The sequence below is a fragment of the Lepidochelys kempii genome, chromosome 14, assembly GCF_965140285.1.
Source record: "Lepidochelys kempii isolate rLepKem1 chromosome 14, rLepKem1.hap1, whole genome shotgun sequence".
NCBI classification, from domain to species: domain Eukaryota; kingdom Metazoa; phylum Chordata; order Testudines; family Cheloniidae; genus Lepidochelys; species Lepidochelys kempii.
The window spans coordinates 10,011,224-10,035,628 of NC_136393.1; the positions used below are offsets into that span (position 1 = coordinate 10,011,224).

The window sequence follows — 24,405 nt, forward strand, 5'->3', positions numbered from 1 at the left end:
AGCCTGGAACGGCTGAGACTGTTGGAGCGAGAGAGGAAACGGCAAAAGCCATTCAACATCTCTCTAGGGGCTTGATTAAAGTAGCGGCAAGGGCTTGTCTAGAAAGAGTTAGTGCACAGCAAGCTGGAGTGTAAACCTACAGCACACTAGCTTGCTGTGCATTAAGTAGCCAAGCAGACCCTGCTAACCTACACGGAGAAGTTTCCTACTGCACTTTGGTGTACTCCTGCTTGAAACAACTTCAGAGGAAGTAATCGGCCTTCAAAAGCTTGCAGGCTAACAGAACTGCTGTCACCATCTACCTTGGGCGATGACTAAGAAAGGGGAAAATGACTCTCCATTGAAGAAACAAGGCAAGTGGCTTGTATCCCTCCCTTTGATCATAACCAGCTGTTCCTCTAAGGGCATGGCTACACTTGCAGTTGTAGAGCGCTGGGAGTTAAACCAGCCTTTGGAAACCGCAGCAGGGAAAACGCTGCCGAGTGTTTACACTCTCAGCTGGAAGCACACTGGCGGGGCCACATTAGCAGTTCTTGCAAGGGCACAAAGAGCAGTGCATTGTGGTAGCTATCCCAGCATGCAAGTGCCTGCAATGAGATTTTCAAATGCGGGGGGGGGGTGGAGTGTGACAAGGAGTGTGTTGTGTGTATGTGGAGGGAGATAGAGTGGGTTTTTGGGGGGCTGAGAGTGTGTCAGCATGCTGTCGTGTAAGTGCAGACAGCAGCAGACCCCCCTCGCCTCTCTCTCACTCACTCACTCACTCAAAGCAAGCAGCATTCCTCAGTAATGGTTCCTTTGTCCCGGAGCGGATAAGCAGCCAGCTGTCAGAACCGGAGCTTTGAAAGGGCATATCTGCATTCCTACAGCGAGTTCAAAACAACGACAAGAGTGGCCACTTGACTTAAGGGGATTATGGAACGTTTCCGGAGGTCAATCAGAGTGCAGTAAAGCAACACCTCGTTCACACTGGAGCTGCGGTGCTCCAGCGGGGGGCACAGCAAACGTTATTCCACTCGCTGAGGTGCAATACCAACAGCAGTGTAGCCGCGGAGTCAGAGCGCTCCGCATGCCTTGCCAGTGTGGACGAGTAGTGAGCTAGTGCGCCCAGGGCTCCTTTATTGCGCTGTAACTTGCAAGTGTAGCCAAGCAAGTCACTGGTTCCAGGTTGATTCTTGCCCTCCACACTTTCTGTGCATTGGGCAAGGGGAGAAGAAACTTGCTGCTGTTAGCTACCACTTATATACCTATAAAGTACAGGAGCACATGGCAGTATCTTTCTCCCATTGCTGCTTTTAGGCAGAAAATGCTATAATCCATTACAATATAGCCTTTTATTTGACTTCAAGAACATGTTAAAAAAGGTGACAAGAGCAGGATCAATATATAGATCAGCACAGTTGTAACAATTGGATTCATTATTTAGCACTGAGGGTTTTATTCCCCAAAGCCAGACCATAGAGGTACAAGTTTTTAGGCATCAAATCAACTTGATTCCAAAAGGTGCAGCATTTAAGTGAGATCCACTGGTTTATTGGAAAGGTAGATTGTTTCTGCATTGCCAAAGTTCCCCATAGCAGTTTCAGCTTATTGATGCTCTAACAGCAGAGTTCTTGCACGTGTGTTTACATAGCATTACATTGCAAAAGCTGCAAAGCTAATACTCTGAAGTTTCATGGGTGGGGGGGCCACAGCGCGGTTTGCTATTTATTTAGGATTCTGACAACTGGAACAAGCTGCCTGAGTGTCGACAAAAGGGGTCATTTTCAAAGGGGATTGCAGCTGTACCATAGGAATGAAGTGATTTAAATACCTCATTTATGTGATTGTTTTCATTTGGGAACGGGGATAAGTATACTTTATAAAGAATCTCCACTTCAAATTGCAAAGCCAATAGTTCACTGCAAGATGCAATCCAAGATCTAGAAAAATATGGATGGGGTATTTGTTCTGACTTATGCCTCCTCCTTATCGCTCAAATAACCTTCTCCTTTTCACTTTCTAGGTTGAGGCCAGAAGCTCTTATCCATTAGAACTTTGGCTTACTCTATGAAAAGAAAGTATTGCCACATTGTTTACTCTCATTATATTAAGCATCCATGCCCTTTGAACAATGGGGAAAGGAAGGTTTTACTGAGGGATGGTTGTGTGGCACTGAGTGCATTAAAAACAAATCTTGGATAATGCACAAGGAAAAGGAGGATCAGGAGTAGAAAGAGTGGCTCAGTATGAACACACATCTCAGTCCAAATTGGATCTGGATCCAAAATGAAGTCCTAGCACAGGCATTCTGCAGCGTCTAGAAAGCAATGTCGTCTGACTCAGATGCCAAGTATCTGTTTAGGAAAAAGCATCCATAGCTTATAGAAGCAGGTTTGCTGCCTAAGGTTGAATCTTTAAAGCAGCAAACTCACCTTAATATTAGTGCATAAACAGACAGAGCATTTGGGTAATGCTCAAGGAAGCGGCTGAGTGTGTTATTTATCAGAGTGAAGTCCTCACAGGAAAAGTCCGTGTGAGCAGTATTGAGGAAGAGAATCACAGTTTACAAATTCAAAGGCAGAATTTCATTTAAGAATAACCATGTATCTCTTTAAATGCCTGGCACATTTCCAAAGTGTAAAAGAGGCTAATTTTCCAAATTGTGATTGTTCCTTCTGAAGTTCAGTTTGTGGCACAAGTTCTGCTAATGCACCGGAGTTATATATGAAAATCATGCCAGCTGGCATCCATTTCACCAGTGTTTTTGTTGTGTCACCATCCTGACCATTTTCAATGCCATGTCCCCTTGATCGGATGGTACCTACCATAGGGAAAGAGAGTGCATTATTAATTGCTATGCAGAAGCAGACAGCGAGCTCTAGATGTTTCATAGTCACACTAATATTTAACTTGCTTTTCTAGGACAGCCTTCACCTTGCTCCCTGATATTAGTGCATTGTGAGAGTACCTTCCAAGTGAGGACTGCAGTCAGGTAAAGATGGGGAAACAAAGGCACAGACAGGTTAAAGCAGGGATCTCAAACTCGAATCACCAGGAGGGCCACATGAGGACTAGTACATTGGCCCAAGGGCCGCATCACTGACACCCTCTGCCCCCTCCCGTACCCCACCCCTTCCATGAGTCCCCACCCCTGCTCTGCCTCTTCCCACCCCTTCCCCAAAGTCCCCACCCCAACTCCGCCCCCTCCCTGCCCCTATTCCAACCCCTTCCCCAAATCCCCGCCCCTGCCGCACCTCTTCTCTGCCTCCTCCCCTGAGCATGCAGCTCCCTACTCCTCCCCCCTCCCTCCTGGAAAGCGCTAAGTGCCTGTAGGTAGGCAGAGGAGTGGGGATGTGGTGCACTGTGAGAAGGAGGAGCGGGGGGGCGAGCTTGGTGGCCCGCAGGAAATAACTCCGGGAGGGTGGGGGGTGGGGGGCGCAGGGAGCTTGCCAGGCCGCAGGAAATAACCCAGGGGTCTCAAACACGCGGCCCGTGGGGCTAAAGTGACTTTCCCAGGGTCAAACAGGAATATGAGGTAGAGCCAGGAAGAGAAAACGGGTCTCCTAACTCCCAGTTCTATGCCTTAAACAGAGGTCCAATCTTCCTCCCAAGTAGTAAGAACTGACAACATTAGAAGTAAATTCCATGTACCTCAAGCAGATATACAGCCATGGGAATGTCCCTACTCAAGAAGTAAGCTTAGGTTCTTGCTCTAGGACTCCTGAAAGTAAACTGGATGGAGTTCAGCGTTTGGATGTTTTTTGTTTCCAAGGTTGCGGGAAGGAAGACAGCAGGCCTGATTCTGATCTCATGCTAGTTTTACACCAGTGGGAGTAACTTTACTGAAGACAATAGATGTACCCCATTTAAAAGAAAAGCCAGTGAAAGGATAATCAACCCTTTAGTCCTGCTTTTTGGTAGCACTGGTAACATTTCTGGAGGGTCATTAAGGGAGAGGATTTATATGTATTAAGACTTTTCTGCTAAGGAGGGAAATGAATAGTGCAATCAGCAAGGCATGAGGATGGCGGTTACAAATATACAATGAAAGCCTAAAAGTGACTAATTATGGGAAATTCCACGGCAAGACCAAGAAACAGAAGTGAATTAAGATGGCTGCATTCTGAAACTGTTTCCGGCTGGGAAGCTGCTAGACACAGTTTGGTGGTCTTCACCTAGGGCACATCTTCACTGGCAATGTTAAAGGGCTGCCACGGCAGTGCTTTAACGTGACTTGTGTAGTCGCGGCATAGCGCTCTAAAAAAAACCCCAAAAAACAAAAAACCCACCTCCACGAGGGGCATAGCTACCAGCCCTGGTGCACAGTCTACACTGGTACTTCACAGTGCTGAAACTTGCAGTGCTCAGGGGTGTGTTTTTTCACACCCCTGAGTGAGAAAGTTGTAGCCCTGTAAAGTGCCAGTGTAGACAAGCCCTTAAACAAGCCTCAGAGTGTTGACTGAATAGGCTTCTAATATTTGGAGTTTGCAAGGAAAGTACAATTAAGATTTACCCTCCTCCCATGGTTCTGTATCGTTATACAGAACATAAAGATGACATTTTTCTCAATATAGTAGATACATGTACACTGTGTTACAAAGATGGATGAAATGCAGATTACCGTTCTTTGTTCAAACAATTTAGAGACAGTATTGAATTAAGATCTGATTTTCCATTACCTTATTCAACGGTCAATTAAACCCAAGCAAAGTACTGGGTGTAAAATGCTACCAGACCAGAAAGGCAGCATTTTACAACCTGTGCTCCACACAATGCATAGTTGTTTACACCAGTACAGAGAAATGAAGAATAAGGCCCATTAAGTCTGTGCTGGGTATTATGCAAAGTCTGAGTGTAAGCCAGATCTTCAAACCAGAAAGATAATTAATCAAAGGAATAATCTACATAGTCTGATTTGGGAGCGTTCATGCAAATGTAGGAAAGCATTTAGCCATATTATGCAGGGAAAGCAGACAGATACATCATTTACAACTTGACTAATATTAGGTTTCTTTTGTCTTTTAGCAAATGTGCTATTTACCATGTGCCCAGCCTTTAGAATCCAGTAGAAGGCCAAGTTCTCATAGGACTTATGGAAAGCAGCTGTCTCAGAGGATTCTGGAGATACATACAGAGCCTTCCATTTTTGTTGGCTGAACTGCTTCAGTTTAGGCCATTTCAGTTTCCGAACCCATGCCTCCTGGCCTAAGTTAGGGATAGAAGAGTTATGTTTCATTATTATTTATAGTAAGACAGCATTTAAAGATCCCAACTGAGATTGGCGTCCCAGTATTCTAAACGCTATATGAACAAATATATAGCAAGTATAGTCAGTCAAAAATTTTTGAATGTTCAAACCAAATTTTTTTTGCAACCACAAAAAACAACCACCAAAACTTTTAATTAAAAATTTCAAAGGATTTTCTTCCCCATGGGTCAGAGACTCTTGAAAATTCCAAAAGTTGACCCAGAGGTTTTGATCAGTTCTAACCATAGCAGACAGTCCTGCTCTGAAGAGCTCACAATCTAAATAGACAAGACATACCAATAGCGGGAGGGAAAGACAGACACACAGAGGAGCGAAGCAGCTTGTGCCTGGTTACCTAGCACCCTCTCCTAGAGAGATTTCAGAGTAGCAGCCGTGTTAGTCTGTATCCACAAAAAAAACCAGGAGTACTTGTGGCACCTTAAAGACTAACAAATTTATTAGAGTATAAGCTTTCGTGGGCTATGCATCCGATGAAGTGGGCTGTAGCCCGCGAAAGCTTATGCTCTAATAAATTTGTTAGTCTCCAAGGTGCCACAAGTCCTCCTGTTCTTTCTCCTAGAGAGAGACGTCTCTGGGAGAAGTGGCAGCATTAGCAACTCCAGCATATTTTCATTCCCCTTCCCGTACAACACCCTGAAGCCCTCCCTTGCTACACAAACACTGGCAGGTAGCAATTCCTCAGCTCAGGGGGGCACATCAGACCAATGTTAAGCAGTTCCCACCAGAATGCATGCTTGGGTAAAATAAGTCTCATTCTGGTTCTAAATGTATACCTATACCAACACAAGCACAAGTCCTGCGCGTTGCTGGATTCCCTGTCCCAGGTGGTAGGAATTGAGGCTGTTCAGCACCTTGCAGGATCAAGCTGACAGCACAAGCTGCGATACACAAGCATACATTGGAAACACGGTCTGCATTAGGGCCATTGTTTTGCTGTTTGTTACAGTCACTCAACCAGGAGAGTCTGAAAAGGCAACCTCTGTTCTCAAGAGCAAGCTAGGGAAGAGAAGAGTGTTGAGGCAACAAATAAAGAGACCAGTTCCAGGACATTTAAAAAGGCTATTGTTTTTAAAACCACCGCTCAGTTACTACAGCAATTTATGCTGTAAGAAGTGCAGTTTAATTTTACCTCAAAATTAGCCATTTGTGGCACTCCAATTTGTCTTACCAGTTTTGACATCCTAAATAGCATCTATTTAAAGAATTATTGATTGCTGGGCTGTCCATGAAAAGGAATGAAAAAGGAGAGATTTGGGCCGTCTATTCTTAGCAATTAGGAGCCGAGAGATTACAGCAATAAACTTGGTACAGGAGACTATTTTAATAAAGGAGAAAAAGGAAACAGAATGAAGTCTGGCGGATTTGCTGCAGAGTGAGATATTCCAGCGACACCTAATGTGGACCACAAGTCTTCATTTCACAAGTGCGGAGTCTCTTAAAGACAAGCAAAAACTTTTGAGCAATCGTGATGTACATGCGCTTAAGCTGAGCAAGCATGTGCTCTTCGGCAGGTGCACATGTCCTTCAACCCCACCTGCTCCAGACTAATCATTAGGCTCACTCATTGTGTCACTTCTGACACCATTATTAATGGTTTCTGTTGTGGTAACGCCCTGAGTCCTCAGTCAGCATTGGGCCACCTTGTACTAGGTTCTGTACAAACACATAATAAGACATGGTCCCTGCCCCAAAGGGCCTGCCGTTCAATGCACTCAATATCAGTAGGGCAGGAGAAAGAAATGAAATCAATATGTCCAATTTTATATATGCACCAGTCGTGTTTTACATGTATAAATATACAGCCACCTGACTGCTGCTTAGTTTGTGGTTAGTGGGCTAATTATGTGGAGGCATCAAGGAAGAAGTAGGTTGTGAGAAGCATTTGAATTAAAAGGAGGGGGGCACTGGCTTTACTGATAAATTCAGAAGGCCTTTCTCACGTAGGGGGCTGCGTGGAAGAAGGCCCATAAATTCTTGTAGGGGAAGTAGACATAATGGGTGAGCAAGGCTAGAGTGGGTGGGGTGATGTGGTCAAAGGTATGGAGGGGCAGAATTGTGAAGGACCTTAAAGGAGAGGGCAAGAAGCCTCCACCTAATCTAATGGGTAAGGGGCATCCAGTGGAGGGATTCAAGTAGGTGTGGCTGTGTGTGGGGGGATGGTTACAGAGCCAGAGCATCAGGCCGGAAAGATGATAACTCAGTTATTTGTGCTTTGGGAGATGAGGGGCCACTTCTTTATTTGTGCTATAAAATACCTAGCACTAGTAAAATAGTTAACAACAAAATATGCCACCAGCATAATCTGTGTTGCTTGGAAAGACATAATAGAAGACAATGAAGTAAACCACATCCTCAGTAAATGGCTAGGGTTAGACAGGAATAATAATAACAAAAAACAACAAACAACAAAAAAAACCCAGGATCCACCCTTATTGTTGGCTCCATCTCAGGAGTCGCCAGGTTGGATTGCTGCACTTGGCAAACTACATAGGAGTTGTGCCATAATATGTAATTCAAGAAGCTGGAGGTAAGCATGGCAGAGATGCAATTAATGCGATCAAATTCTTAGAGTGGGGCGATATCTCCTAGCACCAAGTCCCTGTGATCTGAGGCCTAGCCCAGCATTTCCCTTCAAACTTAATTTCTGCCTTCCAACTCTGTTGCAAAGCAAGCAAGTTTCCAACAGTGAATCCTGTTCCTCATGGAACCATGGTTAGCAGTGTCCTCAGGACTGAGGGACAGATTCTGAGCTGCACCTCTCAAAGGTACAACTCAGAGGTGCAGCCCAACTGGAGGATGGCTGGGGAGACAAAACCATCATTGTGCCCCCCAAAATCTGGTCTGGATTGGGGGCTTATTCATCCCATAGCATAAATTAGAGCAGCCACTGGGGGTTAACTATTTATAGGCTTATCTAGGGCATTTATCACTGTAGTACCTGAGCATCTCATAATATTCATGAATTATCATTGAAAATTCTGAGGGCAGGGAAAATTTATAATCCCCATTTTCAGATAGTGGAGGAGGAAAGGTGGTGAAACTGAGGCAGAGCTGAAGTGGCTTCACCAAGGGTCACATAGGAAGCTTCTGGAACTGTTTGGAACAGAACCCCTCTCTTCTGAATCCCAAGGCAGTGGCTGCACCGCAAGACAGTCCTTCCTCTTAAGCACTTCATGCTCAGTACTAGGATGGGCAAAAATTTTCTGTCTAAACTGTGTTTCAGCAGATTGGGTATTTTGATTGTATGAAGCTTTTCACAAAAAGCGGCTGCTTCATGTAGTCGATTCCTCCCCCCACCTCCCAACAAACAAAATCTACCATGGAAGCAGGCACATATTGTGAAGTTTCATTTAATCTAAATACCAAATGCCTGGAAAACAAAAATATTTTCAATTTGGCTAGCCTGCTGTGGTTCCTCATGGGAATTGTAGTTTGGTTTCCTCACATCCACATTCCTTTTTATGGCTTGGGCTCCCCAGCTGGACTATATCTCCCATGATGCAACCACCTCCCATCACTACCAGGTGAGACTGTGGTGCATCATGGGAGGTGCTGGGTGAACAGAGAGCTCAACCTATAAAGAATGGAAGCATGAGGTACCCGAACTACAACTCCCTGAGGTATCATGGCAGCTTTTCCAAATTAAAATATTTTGGTTTTGGTTTTTGGGGTGTGGAAATCAAAAGGTCAACATTTTCTGCAGGAGGAAAAACAAACAAAAAAAAAAAGCCTGTTTTCCAAACAGCTCTACTCAATTCCCCTGTTTGCCAGCAGAACTGGTTGCCATGTGGACAGCCTGAGTGTGCAGCTGTTACTTTAGATGGCTGGATGAGGAGAGCTGCACTGACAGCTTCAGCAGACTGTGCTGGAACTATTGGCACATACAGAAGCTTTGCATAATTTACTGAGTGACTCATTGTGCCCATTTTGGTGCCTCTTTTAGGATGTCTCATACCACTGTGTATATTTTATAAGCCACTTGCAACTTCTGAAAGAAACAGTCTTTGTTTAAAAAACTGCTTGAAAGTCACTTTTCAAATCTGCTTTTAGTGATCTTATTTTGCCACAGAAGGGGAGAAAAAAAACTGGCCTCATTTACTGCCAGTCACATCAGCACAGAGTTAATGCTCCCAGCAAAGCGAGCTTTAATCTAATTAACTGAGAATTATTTAGGGATAGTTAACTATCCAGCACTGCAAACAGACTTTTCTAGGTCTGTTCAATAGCTTCAGTGGAAAGCTACATGGAAGAAGCAGCCATACCCACCTATACTTGCTCAAGATGAAAGGCTCCCATAGCCTTGTGTGAGCAGAAAGGAAGGGAACCAAGCCCATGGGTCTGACCAGGCTGGGGTAGTCAGAGGGCAGCCAGCTCCCTCGTGTCCTTCCAAAAAACTATGACAGGGACTCTCCAGGGATGCAAAAATGTGTCTGGAATATATGGGCCATGTTGCTTCTCCCAGCAGCAGTCAGGGTGCTCTGCCAAGAGTACTAAGGGACCTCATGGAGGAGGAGCACCAGGAAGCAGTTGGAGGCACTAACCCCTACATAGAGCTGCCCTCCCCTCACTGCACCACAGAATGTGGGGGGGTGGGGAGGGAGGGGAAGGGAAGGAATCTGTGGATTTTGGTAACTGAATTCCTGGTCTCTTCTGGGAACAAACCCAGCTTAAACCCTCTCCAAGAAAACTATAAAGTGAATAAGATCTATGGGTCTCTTTCCTGTGTTCCTGAAAGGGTGACAGTGTGATTTGTAAGATATACAAATGTATCTCAATGCAGAGGAAGGATAGTCCATTGGGAAATCTGGGTTCACTTCCCTGCTCTGCCACAGACTTCCTGTGTGACCCTGGGTCAGTCTATTAGTCCTTTCATGCCTTGGTTCCCCATCTATAAAACAGGGAAAATGGCACTGCCCTTCCCCATAGGGGTGTCATGAGGATAAATACATTACAGACTGTGAGGTGCTTAGGTATTATAGTAGTGGGACCACGTAAGTAATATAGATGGGGGCTTGTACAGGGGCTGCCATATAGATTCAAGTATAAATGTTAATAACCAGTGTACATCTTTCTCTTCAGAGAGAAGAAGAATAATGAATGCTTACCCATGGTGTCCACAATGAGATCCAGCTGTCCGTTATAGACAGTAACGTTGACATTGGCTGCCAGCAGTGCATCCACAATATCAATGACAGGCTTCATGAAGTCTTCAGCCATGTGTAAGAAGACTTCTTCTGACTGACCTATTCATATGGATCCAAACATGAAAGACAGTGCAATTGACTAAGTGTGTCATCTTTAAACTGCGGCATCAGCAGCAGGGCTTGACAAGAGCTGTGAAATACAATTTGTTGCTGCAGAAAAGCAACCACTAGAATGGTACATTCCAGACCACAGTGATCAGTCTGAGTGACTGGAGAGAAATGGAGAATGGCCAAGTTCCACATATACACAGGGGATATCAAAGCAGCACAGCACATGTTTCTAACAGTACTGCACATGCGGATTTGTCAGTTTCCATCTCCCATTACAGATCTGGAAGGGTCCTGGCAGGTATTCAGCATTGCTCTCTAATGTTTCCCTCTGGTTTGATTTACACCCTCCTTTCCCTGAACTCTCACAGCACTGGCTTTCTGGCAGAGGAGAATGGCTAGGAAATCCTTTTGGCAGACTGAGTTGCACAGATAGTTTTCAGCTGCTCAGGTATGAGGCATACTCTCCCTTCCAGGGTGTGCACCTAGTTAGACCCTAGCAGGCTAGAGAGGAAGTCACAAGGACCAGAATCATGCCTATGCCCATAGGCCTGCCCAGTTCCCTGTTGTGGGTTCTTTTTAGGAGCCTGTCCTACAGTTGGGCCCAAGCAGGATGAGAATTTTAACAAGCAAGTCAGGGAGACTTTATGTGGTAGAGCATCAGGACTGCTTTGAACAGACTACAATACTGTGTAAGTGACAAGCTGCCCATAAGAGCCATGTCAGAGGGTAGAGTACCTCCCCATCTGATAGAGTCAGGAATGATTCTCAGCTTCTTTCGGATGGGTCCATTCATCAGGTCACTTAAGCTGTCCTTATGCAGACGTTCGACATGGCGCTGATAAAGTTTAACTGAAAGGAAAGAAAAGAGTTTATTCTGCAGCACAGGGTGTTGGATTTAAAGATGATGGATAGGCACTAAGATGGTATCTGATAAACAAACACCACAAGGCAAAAACAAGTTTTATCAAGGCTCATTCAGTTCAGATCTAAGAAACTCTTTTCTACTGAAACTGCAATAGTACACAGAGAAAGAGACTTGCTGATTTTTAAGAGGTCTACAGTAGAAGATAGAATAGCCTATAGCATGGCCTATAGCATGGTCAAAAGATAGATGAGGGACAGAGTCATTATCTTGTTCTTTTTTCTGCCAGTTCATATTGTTCCCAACACTACATTTCTGGGGCTAAGTTTCTGCTTTAGCTAGTAAGCCTGAACATAAACTCTTCTCATCACCAGACAAGTTAGTTTTGAGCTGCAACCACTTGTTACTTTTAAAAGTAAGCAGGGCTCTTCACCTCATCCCTCCACCCCCATCTGTCTCTGGGAGCCAACAGAGACGGTAATAAAAACAATTATTTTATTTTCATGTAAATATTTAAAGGCGATGAAGAAGTGATGTCGTGAAGGCTGATGGAGGCCAGTGTCTAATCAGATCATCTTATGCAAGTGTTTGGAGGACATAATTAGTTCATAGGTTGTGAAGCTCCAGAGTAATGTATTTACTACTGCCCGTGACTAATATCCAGAGTGCACAGGGTGTATCTAGGTGGAAGTATATGCCACAGAAGAGCTGTGGTATATCCCTCAAGAGGATTCTTCAAGCCCTCCCTGTATGGAGGCCAGTAAATTCAGTACTTGAGAACACTCGGCATCTTCGCAAGATGTGGTAGCCACAGACAGTAGCCTACCACCTACAACCACAGGTCTGGGTGCTCAGCACCTCTGCATATCAGGCTCTTGGAAGCTTAACGTCATAAACATGCTCCCCTCAGCTTACTAAGATTGATATTTTCATGTTTCGAGGCTTTGAGATCTGGAGACTTCTTGGCTAGGATGTTATAGAAATTCACGTTGTCCGTGTTCTGAAAGAGTGAGAGAAGAGGATATATCAGACTGGACATTTTATTTCAATAGCTATAAGAGAAACATCTCTCTAACACATGAGGGTTGCACTCTCCCCGCAGACCAGAGAGGTCAATGTTCCCTACTTAAATGGGGCCCTATTCTGCTCCCTGTTCTGGCCCCTATTTTGAGGAAGGCCTTTTTGGAAGGGCCTTTGGTCCCTTGCTCCCCTCCTTTTTGATGATGGATTTTGGGAAAGGGCTTTTTCCAGTTCCCAAAGTTCACATACAACTGTGTTTGAGAGAGAGTGAGGGAGAGCATACACCTTGCTACTGATTTTCTTTCCTAGCCTTGAAGAGGCAGGAATCTCCTGGAATCCCACCACTCCATCCATGGCTCCAGAGACTTTCCACCAGCTGCAGCTATAGCCTCAGTGCCACCGATATCCCAGATGCTCCCTTCACCTAGGCCTTGCTCAATATGAGGCTTCCCATTTCTCAGTTTCCTCCTATCACATCAGCCTCAGCCATCCCTTGTGCTCCCTTTTGATAGTGTCAATCAATATCCAGCATCCATATTCTGGAACAACTGATGCAGCCAATTCATCATATCTAGATGAATCCAAGAACTGTGGATTCACCACATCCCCAATACAGCCAACAAACTGGACATGGACCAGAGAAGAGGTGTGTTTCCATTAAAGTTACTCAGAATTAAAAACAAGACCCAACAAATTTCCCATAATTAAATTTTAAATATTTAGATGTTCTGATGTAGAAGTCAGAAATCATTCCATTGCAACAACCAAAGAGGAGCAGCTCTGCCATCCCTGTTACATACACATTGTAGCTGGGAGGAATGGTTACATGGGCTTGGAGAGAAAGGCAAAAAGATAGCCAAAGTATCGTGCTAGAGCATGAAACGAGGAAGTGAAACCAGCCATGCACAGAACACTAACAACTGCAAGACACCCAGAAACGAGAAGCAGTTTTTAGCTTAGTCTTTGAGTTTTAGTACAGCATTAGGTGACTTTTTTTTTTTTAAAGTCACATAAGTGAACCATATCACTGTAAAACACCTACTTTGGCCCAACCAAGCAGGTTTTTAAAGTTAAGCTTGAGTAATACCACTGAAGTCAATGGGCTTATTAATGTGCTCTAATTTAAATAATCTGTTTAAGTGCTTTACTCAATCAAAACCTTAGTGTTGTACTGCTTTGCACACATCTGGGCCTCATTCTCCATTGCCAACCACCTTGGGTAGTCATTTACACCAGTGCAAAGAGAGCATCAAATGCTTTCAAGTCAGCATGGTAGCACACGGAGTGCACTGGTGTGAACAACTATACAAGGAGCGGGGTAATAGAGAATCTGGCCTATCTGTACGTTAATAGCAGAGCATTACCTGAATTTGTTCATTTCCATAAGCCATTAGCATAAGTTACTTACTAATCTTGATGCCAGACAGCATTTTCTTACCTGTTCAACTACTTCCTCGGTTTGACTCCAGAGCTCAGTGGCCAGTGTGTATTGCCCTTTATTCACTGCATTCATGACCTTTTTGGCAGCAGCAGTCACCTCCACTAGACCTTGATCATCAAGGAGAGACTGGAATGCAAACAGGGAGAGACCAACCAATTGCTCATGGAAAGAATTTGATTTGAGGTTATAAGTCAATGTCATGCCCTGTTAATTACCAGTATAATTACCAGTATACTGGTTGAAAGCTAACCTAGAAATGGAAGTCCCCTCTTGGATTTAAATTGTATAGTGTAAGGTCTTGAATGAAGCCTTAAAAACCAGAACAATTATTGCAAATAGCAGAGATGGAGTAAATACTTACAGTGCCGTAAAGGTACGGCCCCCAGGAAAGCACAGAATCTAGAGAAACAAAATAGGTTTCAAGCATTTAATAATTTCTCCAACAAAATTTTCCCTCTAAAATAGCAGGAATAATAGTGATGGCAGCATAGAGAGGCAAAGAGGAATTACTCAATAAGGAGGCATTGTCAGATCAAATTTAGTACAAAATTTAGGCATTGAAGCGGTTTACAAAATCTAAACCCACCACCATGACATTAGCTCTCCACATGTTAGCCAATGGAAGCCATTTAAAGCAACCAATAGACATTTCTCCTGCAGCATTTGCAACTCAAACATTGCAGCACAGTGCTAGTGCATGAGAACACGTAGACAGATTTGTGTAGTCAGTCAATGTTCACCTGTTTGCAAACAGTGCAAGAGGACAAAAAAATATAAATAAGTCAGATTTTTGAGAAGTTATAAGCTAGGATAGGGGAAGATTGTTTAAGGTAAGCCTATAGCACCCTACTCTTCTAACTTCCCGCATCTAAGTCCAGATCCTCCAATGGGGCTTGCCCATGTAGATCTCACTGCAGGATCAGTACGATAAGAAATGCTTTGATGTGGTCCTTCATCTCCACCTCTTTCTCCCCAAGCAAACAGTCATCCCAGCTTTGTTGACTATCACACTGCTGTGGCTGGTGGCTTCTAATGTTAGTGGTAAATTTAGAGATGGTTGGTAAAACGCAAACAGTAGTTTAAAAGCCAGATGTGGTGGAAATTTAGAAACACTTAGACCTCCCGATGTAAAGCTCCCTACCTACTGTAAAGGCTAGTAGTAAAGCAAGCATTTTCCTACCTGCCATTTTTTAAGTGTGCTTGGATAACATAAGGCCAAACTATTCAAGAGTGGACACTTTTGATCTGCTGTTCAGAGGTGCAGGGTTCAGGTGGAGTCATGGGTTCTCAGTATTTCTGAGAAATCATGCCTCAAGCAGTCTCACGTTTGAGTTTCACAGTTTCTGGATGCCCAAAGTCAATGGCCCCCAAATCAAGGAGCATGTCAAATCAGCTGCAGTCTTGTGAATCCTTCAGTGGCTAAGCCTTAACTGAAGCATTTTTTTACTGAAACACTTCAGACCTTTTAGTGACTTTTAGGGACACTCCCCTGCCACCCATCTAAAGGAACATGAGTTTGTTACGAGCTTTGTCCTGAGGCCATTTTGAATTTCTGACACCTCTAGACTGGGGCTGGTTTAATTACAGCTCCTTGAAACATCAATGTACATTTACCCTGATTAGATTTCCCGCATTCACTGGAGATCTGCTCCATTTAAAGTCGGTACAGACAGTATTCAAGACAGATGTGGGCTTTTTGGGGAGAGGGAGAAGTTCACAAAAATCCTATAAACATACCTAGAGGAGAAATCCATGAATCTCCGAGAGCAGCCCCAACAAAATTGCACTCTATGCTCCCATCGTGAATAGCCTTTAAAAATAATGTAAAGAGAGCTTTTAACGCACATTTAGGTAAACAAGGATCTTCTACCTAGTTCTTCTCCTTAACCAGCAAATGGTAGAAACAGGCTTCACAATGCAAGATAAGCAGAAGTGCCTTTGTGTTACAGGAAACAGCCCTTTCACTTTAACTAGCATCAAGACACAATGACAAATGAGATCTGATGAGAGTCCATTTATGTCCCAAATGACTATCAATTCATCATTGTCACTTGTCTTGGTAAGAGGAGGCTCTGTAAGAGTCGCTGAATTCATTCTTGAATTTCATGGCCTGACAGGATTACCATAGGATAAGACAACAGCACCAGAGGAGGCTCAGGTGCAGAAGAAAGATAGGAAGGGAGTACATGGTTTGCATGTACACTGTATCTATAAAAGCCAGTTATGGAAAAGCTCAAAGTTTTATGAAATTTCTAATTCAGTGTGAGCCTTTGAGAATAAGCTGCTTCTTTCAGTGATCTCGAGTCCTCAAGAGCCTTGTCACTTGTCAGAGACAAATGGTGTATTCAGGGCTTTGTTGCATCATCCGAGTCAAGCAACAGATTCTGGGCTAGAGAATTTATGAGGCAGATTTTCAAAGGCACAAATGAGAATTGGGTGTCCAACTCCTACTGACTTCCAGTGGGAGTCGAGCACCTAACTACCCTGTGTGCCTTTGAAAATCAACCCCAACAAGGCTGCCTGTGGTCTATTTAACCCTGAGACCTGGGGCACAATGTAGTCATTTTCTAGTTATCCACTTCTTAGCTTGGCTAAGATCTTTCTCTTCTACTGTGAAGAAATTTTACTCTCTAAAAAATGAAAAAGCTTCTACTCAAAAACAAAAATCAACACACCATTAGACCTTTCTTTAAGACATGAGAAATACACATGCCCCCAAGGAAGACGCTGTTATTCACTCACATAGGGAAGGAACTGCTTTACCTTGTACAGCTCTAAAGCGATACCAGCTGCCATCTTTCCTCCATAAGATTCTGAGAAGATGTAGAATGGAATAGTCTGGAAAAGGAAACCATACAATAAGGCTATTAGACTCCCAGCACAATATACATTTTGCCCACCCTCCGCCACCTACATAAAATCCAAACTGCACCTGCTCATCCCTCAAACACTCGATATTTTGTTTGTTCATTCTGAGTTGCACCTAGAGAGGCTACGATCCTACAATGCTGTATGCACAGAGCTTCTTTGTCTTCAGTGGGGCTCACTACAGGTACAAGAATCCACCGGCCTGAATGGAGGATTGGGGCCAAGGACAGAAGCACAAATAAATGCAGCTGCAATAGATGTCAATTAGACATCCAATTTCACCTTTAAGTCAGCGGGAGAAAAAAAGGACATTAGTTGTGCCTGCAGGTTTAAAAACAAACAATAGGAAGTACTTCTTCACCCAACGCACAGTCAACCTGTAGAACTCGTTGCCAGGGGATGTTGTGAAGGCCAAAACTAACCGGGTTAAAAAAAAATTTAGATAAGTTCATGGAGGATAGGTCCATCAATTGTCATTAACTAAGGTGGTCAGGGATACAACCCCTGCTCTAGATGTCCCTAGCATCTCACTGCCAGAAGCTAGTAGTGGACGACAAAGGATATATCACTCGATGATTGCCCTGTTCTTTTCATTCACTCTGAAGCACCTGGCATTGGCCTCTATTGGAAGACGGGATACTGGGCTAGATGTACCATTGGTCTGAGACAGTATGGCTGTTCTAATGTGCAGTAGCTAGTGGCGTATGCTACCTTCTGGAGAGGCTGTTTTCTTCCTCAGTCTAGCTGTTTACTAATCCTCTCTGATGCCTTGGTTAGAACCACATTTTTCTTTAATGCTATTAAACAAAATTAGAGTTCCTTACCTGGAATTCTTTCATCAACTTGAAGAATTCTTTAAGAAGAACCAGCATATCGGAAGATACAGTGGAGAGATCTTTTGCAAATGCATTACTATCATTTGAGTAACTGAATCCAGTGCCAACAGGATTATCGACAAACAGTACACTGGCTGCCTGCAGCTATACAACCAGGAGAAAGTAGATTTGTATGAAGTCTCCATTCAATTACCAATACGTGCAGATTTCCCCTTTCCCCAGTTTCAGATGTGTATTACAGACAAATTCACCGAACCATGTTTCCTCCACCAAATCAAATGGGTAAGCCTATGCCTAAATGAGCTGCTCTTAGCAGCTGTTTCCCCTACTACCGCATTTTAGGGATAAAGTATTCAAAGATAAGCAAGTTATTGCAAACATGTGGAGGAGGATGGTTCGATACCACTTTAAATGTGTTTGTTGGATTAAAAGTAGAACTACAGAAAAATTTTATCTTGGGACATGCTGAATTTAAGATGGACACTGTACTGCTTGGGGCATTTTTGTCCTGGTCAATCACCTGACTAAGAAAGCAAGGATCTCATCTATAAGTCAATGAGTACAAGCTGAGATTACCAATCATAAGCTTTCTACTATACCCAGGTTGTATTTCTTGGTTTCAGTTCTGCATCCAAGGGACCAATTTCTTCAAAGTTCCCAAATCCACAGCCTGAAGCTCCTGGACCTCCCTACGGGGGAAAAACAAAACAAGAAAGCTGATTAGAATCTGGGGAATCAAGACAAACCAATAGAGTTAGATCGCTGGAGTTACACAGCAATAGTTTGGGTGCTGCATGCTAAAATGCAAAGGGAGCTCCTGTCTTCCTTCATTATATATATATATATATGCGCCCTGTTTGTGGAGAGAGGAATTTAAAAAGACTCAATCATTAATCTGTGAAAGCATTTGATTATCTTTAGGCTAGGCAGATACCATGCTGAAGCTTTTCTTCCCATCCAGAGCTGAGCACACTTCAGTGCAGTGGGTTATGGAAGAGTCAGCTACTGAACTGGTGCATGCATAAGAGTCACTTGTCCCCAGGTGCATAGCATGTGCACTACCCGTTGCACAATTAATCTAGAACGTGAAAGACTGAGTCAACTGGTGGATTATATTCAACATTAGCTCCTGTAATATAGTGTCTAGGATTTGTGTGTGTGTGTGTATTATACGCACACACACACACCATTGTCTTGAACTTCTCTGATTGGATAGAACTGGTCTCCACTCTAAAATAAAAAGTCCCAATCTTTTCCCTCTCTCCATACAGAAATCTCTTTAGGCCTCTTATCATTTTCACCAATTGTCTCTGACTTCAGACAGTTGGATCTGCTCTTTAGTTATGCGTTCGCAGGGTGCCTAGCACAAAGGGATTGAGGCCACTAAGTGCAACCACAATCCAAAGAATAATGAACTGTCTTGATTTCTGCTACATGCTTCTTGATATAGGGTGATCAGAATTAAACACATATTCCAAGTGAGGTGTCCCATTAATTTAGATAATTGCTTGATAACATATTCAGTATTCTTTTCTAACCTGAAAACCTAGTTCAGACAGGACTCAGAGAATAAGTCATAGCTCAAAATCTTATTTCTGTGTAGCTAGAATATCATGGCAGATCAGTATGCTGAATGGTACAGAAATCAAGATTCCTTTTAAAACGGCTTTCACAATATCTTACCTGAAGCCACATAATGAGAGGTAATTCCGTGAAATTTTTGGCAGAGTTGTTTGCATAGTAGAGCCACCAGAACATGCTTGCATTGCTTCTGACTGTTACATATCCCCATGCTTCTTTCTGTTCTTTTGATTGCTTTATAACTGCACCTAAAGAAAAGGGGTATCCGATTCAGTTGAGTAGAGTGGGCATTTGACCAGTCCAAAAATAATTGGTCAACGACAGGTCAAGTATTGTCAAATCGTCAAATATTTTACAGAACTAATTTATTATAACAGTAACAACAGTAATAAAAAAGAAAAAGACTTTATGGTCTGCAGTAGGCTTAGATAAATACTTAGCATTAGATAAATACTTATGTCTAACTACAAAAAGTAAGTTCTTAACTCAGTTATTTTAACTCAGACAAATATGAAACACAATGAAATGAAGATCTAAAAAATGAAAGAATGGCACCATGATGCAATCACAAAGGTAGGTCACTGCCTATATTAGAGCATTCTTGTTAGGATAACTGACGGTGATCAAATAATAGCTGGTCAGTTGACATTATTTGTCAACTGACCAGCTTGCCAAACCTAAATTAGCATGTGAAACATTTGACCTTGAAACATTTGACCAACAGAGACTTGGCCGAGACCCATTAGTTTTAATTTTGGGTGTGGTAATTACAAACACTCTCATTCAAAAATATTTACTACTGAACAAAACACCTGAATCCTGACTCCACTCACACTTCCACCCAAATCCTGCAAATATTTAAGCACTTGTATAACTTTGACTTCATCAGGTCTACCCACAGGAATTAAGTTATGCATATACTTAAGCGTTAGCAAGATTGGGACCTTCCATTATCTTTACCACCGTTGCAGCTGTCCAAATGCTGGAATAAATTTTCTAGAACACACATGCCTTTAAGTACTTGCAAAGAGCAGGGCTGAAATACTGGTGCCATTGAAGACAATGTCAAGTCTTCCATTGATTGTAATGGGGCCAAGATTTCAGCCTCAGTTTGGTCCCAGTCTTACAAGCACGATCAAATCATGTTATTATAGTATCCAAATATTGTTAAGTTTAGGGCCCTAAGAAAAGTCATCATTAGGGCCTGATCCAAAGCCCAGTGAAGGCTGCTGAAGACTCATATTAACTTCAATGGGCGTAATCTACTATGGTGTATGATGCAGATGCGTTGTAGGGAGCAGATCTTTAAAGCTTAAACCCCTCCCTAGTCTTCTTTATCACAAAATAGTCACTAGAACAATATGGACTGTCCAGTAACTGGGAAGCAGGTTGGTCAGTAAAGATGCCCTAGTGCATAGTACAGGAATGATTCCATCTATTTTGTCAGAAATTTGGGTTAAGAACTGCTCCACATCTGTGCAACAGCAAGTTTAAGTGCTTGCTTATTCTGAATGGGCGCCGTTTCACTTGGATTTCAGGAGCAGCAGCATGAATGGCCTTGAACGAGCCTACAATCTGCTAGCAGCATTATCAGAATGTTTTGAAAACACTACAAGTAGAGGAAGGGTTACCATGTAGAATGATATTATAAACAGAATTGGGTTAGCCATGTTCTCTTTAGCTCTGAAGTGACTCTTTGATATTTTTCTTGATACTTTGAAGCATCAAGAATCTACATTCATTCTTACTGCCAAGATGGACTTCAGCTCATCAGTTCACATCGTGTCATGGTTTCAAAAATAAGGATAGCACCCTCGACCGGTCCTCAGCATTAGACTGTGTCATTAGTTGACAAGCTATTTGGGACTATTAACATCACCTAAAAATGCTATCTGCTTTGAAGTGCAACAATGCGTTTGCCTTATACTCAAGAAAAAGTCTCTGCTGCCCAATCAAGCAATGACCTCCGAGAGAGAGTTTGGTATCAAGCTCTAAAGACCTATGGCCCTGATACTACAATTGGATCCAAAACAGCAGACCATGTGCCTATGGGAGGCCCACTGAAGTGGATGCAAGGATCTGCATAGGATCCAGGTCCAATTGCAGGATAGGGACCTTAATTTTCAGGCAGCTTCACTTCAGGGAATACTCCATTACCCAGTATCAAAGAGCTTGGATCACAGAAGCTGAAGGTGGAAGCCAAAAGGCCAGGCCACAAGAATCTTGTGGTAGGAAGGAAAGTCAGCCTCAAGTAAACTAAAATGTTTGCAATTAAACCACATAAATTTCCCAGTTGAAGTGTGCTTCTAACTTTAAATCAGTTATTAGGAGTTAACTGGGCAGTTGCTTACAATGGTCAACATCGGTGTGTCTTGAAGTTATTTTTCTAACTTCAGGAAAAATCCTGAAGCTGGGCTTGAAAGCAGTTTAACAGCTGAAGTGCAGAGGGGCAGCCTAATTTTTACAAGTCCTTGTCTTGTTTATAACCCCGTAAATGTTGCATTATACAATTGCTTGCAGTAAATCAGAGAGATGCAATTTGAACAAGGAATATTGTTTTTTCAGCTTATTAACTATTTGTTAGTCTCTACGGTGCCACAAGTACTCCTTTTCTTTTTTCCTTTTTGTGTTTTCAATTTATTTTGTTATTGTAAGAACCCTAGCGGTCCAGCGAGATCATCAATTGTATGACCCCTCATCTAAAACCTAGGCTAATAGATCATGTGCATAGACAATTATCCACATAAGACAAACAATGTCTCCCCACCTATATCCTATCAATAGCCCTGACAGTAAGCTCCAAAACGTCTCAGTTACATTATTCTTAGTTTTATCTGAGAAAAGTTTTTAAAGTATTTATCTGAGAATAAACAGCAGAGACTTATCTTCACTTGTCCTGGGAGACCAGGGATGGCGGGGAGGGTGAGAGAATCAGCAGAGTTTAGAGCATTAGATTTCATCTAAATCCTGTTCTATGTAACAACCTGGCATCTTTAACCCACCCCACACTAGGCTGATGCTTTTCAGCTAGGGGCAGTGGACCCTTTTCTCCAGGAAAAAGGTCAGCCACATAATAAACACTGTCACTATGGCTTAAGGGTGCACAGCACAGAGCTCTAAATTAAAGAGAGGCACATCATGTTCAAATTAAAGCACCACCCCCAACCAAAATTTTTTTGACACACCTGATTTTCAAACTTGATCCCCAAACCTACAATCCTGAGGTTGTGCAGACTGACCCATGCAGAGTTCTATTAAAGTCCATGGAGCTCCATGTGGGGCAAAGGGCCATCCACATGTTCCTTATTGAAGGATCAGGGCTTCGGACAGCAGTTCTTATGCATACCACATAAATAAAAGACTGCCTGTCTATTACTTCAGTAATGCAAGGCTACTTTTATGGGAGTAAAAAGAAAGAGCTACTCCTACGGGTGGGTGGGGTGCAGAATACTCCTGCAGCAGATGTATATACGTTCTAGGACACTGGATCAGATCCCTGACTCACACAAATACTTGCCATTGATTTCAGTGTGGGTACTTACATGTGGTGAAGTTACATATATTCTTAGGGCCTGACCCTGAACACGCTTGGTAACTTTTTCCATTGCGAAAGACTAAGTGAACAGCCAGAGCGTTCCAAGAAAGGGATTACATAATTAACGTTGCCGGCTAGGCAAAGCTTAAAACAGTGTGAGCCTGGAACAGACCCCCTTAAAAAAGGCTCAGACTTTGAAAGTGCAGTACAAAACTCTCAGCACATCTGGATTTAGATGCTTCTGCCAGGGCCTAGCACAAAAAATATCTGGGGGGTGGGTATGTAGGGTAAAAGGAGGCATCATTCATTCCTTAGTGTTCACCTAACAACAATAAATGCCTGAAAGTTCAACAAGCCATAAAACAGTCGGTTTAGAGCAAGTTTAGGAGAAAGGTGCTGGCCAGTAATGTCCATCACCCCTAGCTTCAATAACTCCTCATGGACACTCAGCCCCCTACCAAACATACCTGAGCCCAACGTCAGCAGGAAAAGCAGCGGGATAACATGTTGGCTAAGCAGCAGCTCCATCTCTGCAGCAACTGGGGAGTTTCCTGACTGAAAATCATATGACTCGGGTCTCCAGTCAGCTGCCTAGTGAAAAGGGAAGTGCTGGCTCTCTGGTTATAAAGGGAGCCGGTTACTGCCCCAGGGCGCCCTCTCTTCTTCCCTGCATGGTAAATACAACAGATATCTGTGCTGCAGTCAAAATGCCAGTTACACTTAACATGGTTCTATCTGCATGGCTAGATTTAGCTGCCTTGCCAACCTGGCTGATTTCCCATGTTATGCTACAGAATTTATTGGGCTTGTCTACTTGAGAACTACTGGTTTTTCTGATGCTGGACACTAAATCCAGCCTGTGAGATGAGGAAAGGAATTGTGTATAAAATCACCGAGTGATTTGTGTGTGCTAAAAGGATTTACAATCATTCTATTTCCACAACTTTTCTAGTGATTTAGGTTTTCCAAATTCATTCTTCCTGGAGACATAATCCTAAGGAAATATTTCTCTCTCCTTCTCTCTCTCTCTCTCTTTCAATGCCCATATATCTCAGATTCTCATTTCATGCTATTCAGATTTGACACTTTCTAGAAGAACTACTTGCTCTTCTCTTGCAGACCCAAACCAAAAGCATTTATGTACAAGAGTAATTTTTCTCATGTGAGCAATCCCACTGAAGTTAATGAGGCTCCACATATACATAGGGCTCTACTGTGTAAATCGGACTGCAGTATCATGGATTTAAGATGTTAATATCAGTTCTCCTAAGAACATAGGAGCAGAATTGTTTTACATGATTAACTTTACATGGGATGTGTTGGGGGGATAAAGGTGGGGGGGGGGACAGAGAGTTTAAGTGATAATTAAGGCTTTGATCCTGCATCTGGCTCCACCCAGCTCTATTTTAATACCCATGCATAGCCAGCTGCAGCAGCAGGGTCTAAAACAGACACTCCTCTGTGCCAAGGTGGTAATATTTTTATTGGACCAACATCTGTTGATGAGAGAGACAAGCTTTGGAGGCACACAGAGCTCGTCTTCAGATGGCTCCTCAGTGCCCAAATTCTCATGAATGTCACTATGAAAAAGAGGAAGTAGGGAACAATATTGGAAAGGTGGGCCCTGATCCTGTGCTGAGCTCCGTAGTCGTCAAAATAAATACTACGGTAAAACCAAAGTCGATAAAACTCAGAATAGTTACTGAAGATCAAGATGAACACACTTGTGATCCAGTGAGTGACAATCCAGTCATTCCCT

The 24,405-nt window shown here is 43.0% G+C and overlaps 1 protein-coding gene across 1 annotated transcript; it reads right to left on the minus strand.

Annotated features, from left to right (window-relative positions):
• Nucleotides 1-1,316: 1,316 nt before the first annotated feature.
• Nucleotides 1,317-23,252, minus strand: SCPEP1 (serine carboxypeptidase 1). The gene is made up of 13 exons (XM_073310348.2): nucleotides 23,114-23,252; nucleotides 19,214-19,359; nucleotides 18,130-18,219; nucleotides 17,519-17,674; nucleotides 16,590-16,664; nucleotides 15,564-15,636; nucleotides 14,188-14,225; nucleotides 13,824-13,952; nucleotides 12,281-12,365; nucleotides 11,239-11,352; nucleotides 10,354-10,491; nucleotides 5,021-5,184; nucleotides 1,317-2,800 (listed from the first exon to the last, which is right to left on the minus strand). The coding sequence occupies exons 1-13, from the start codon at nucleotides 23,172-23,174 to the stop codon at nucleotides 2,732-2,734; spliced, it is 1,338 nt and encodes a 445-aa protein (XP_073166449.2). The 5' UTR covers nucleotides 23,175-23,252; the 3' UTR covers nucleotides 1,317-2,731.
• Nucleotides 23,253-24,405: the final 1,153 nt, after the last annotated feature.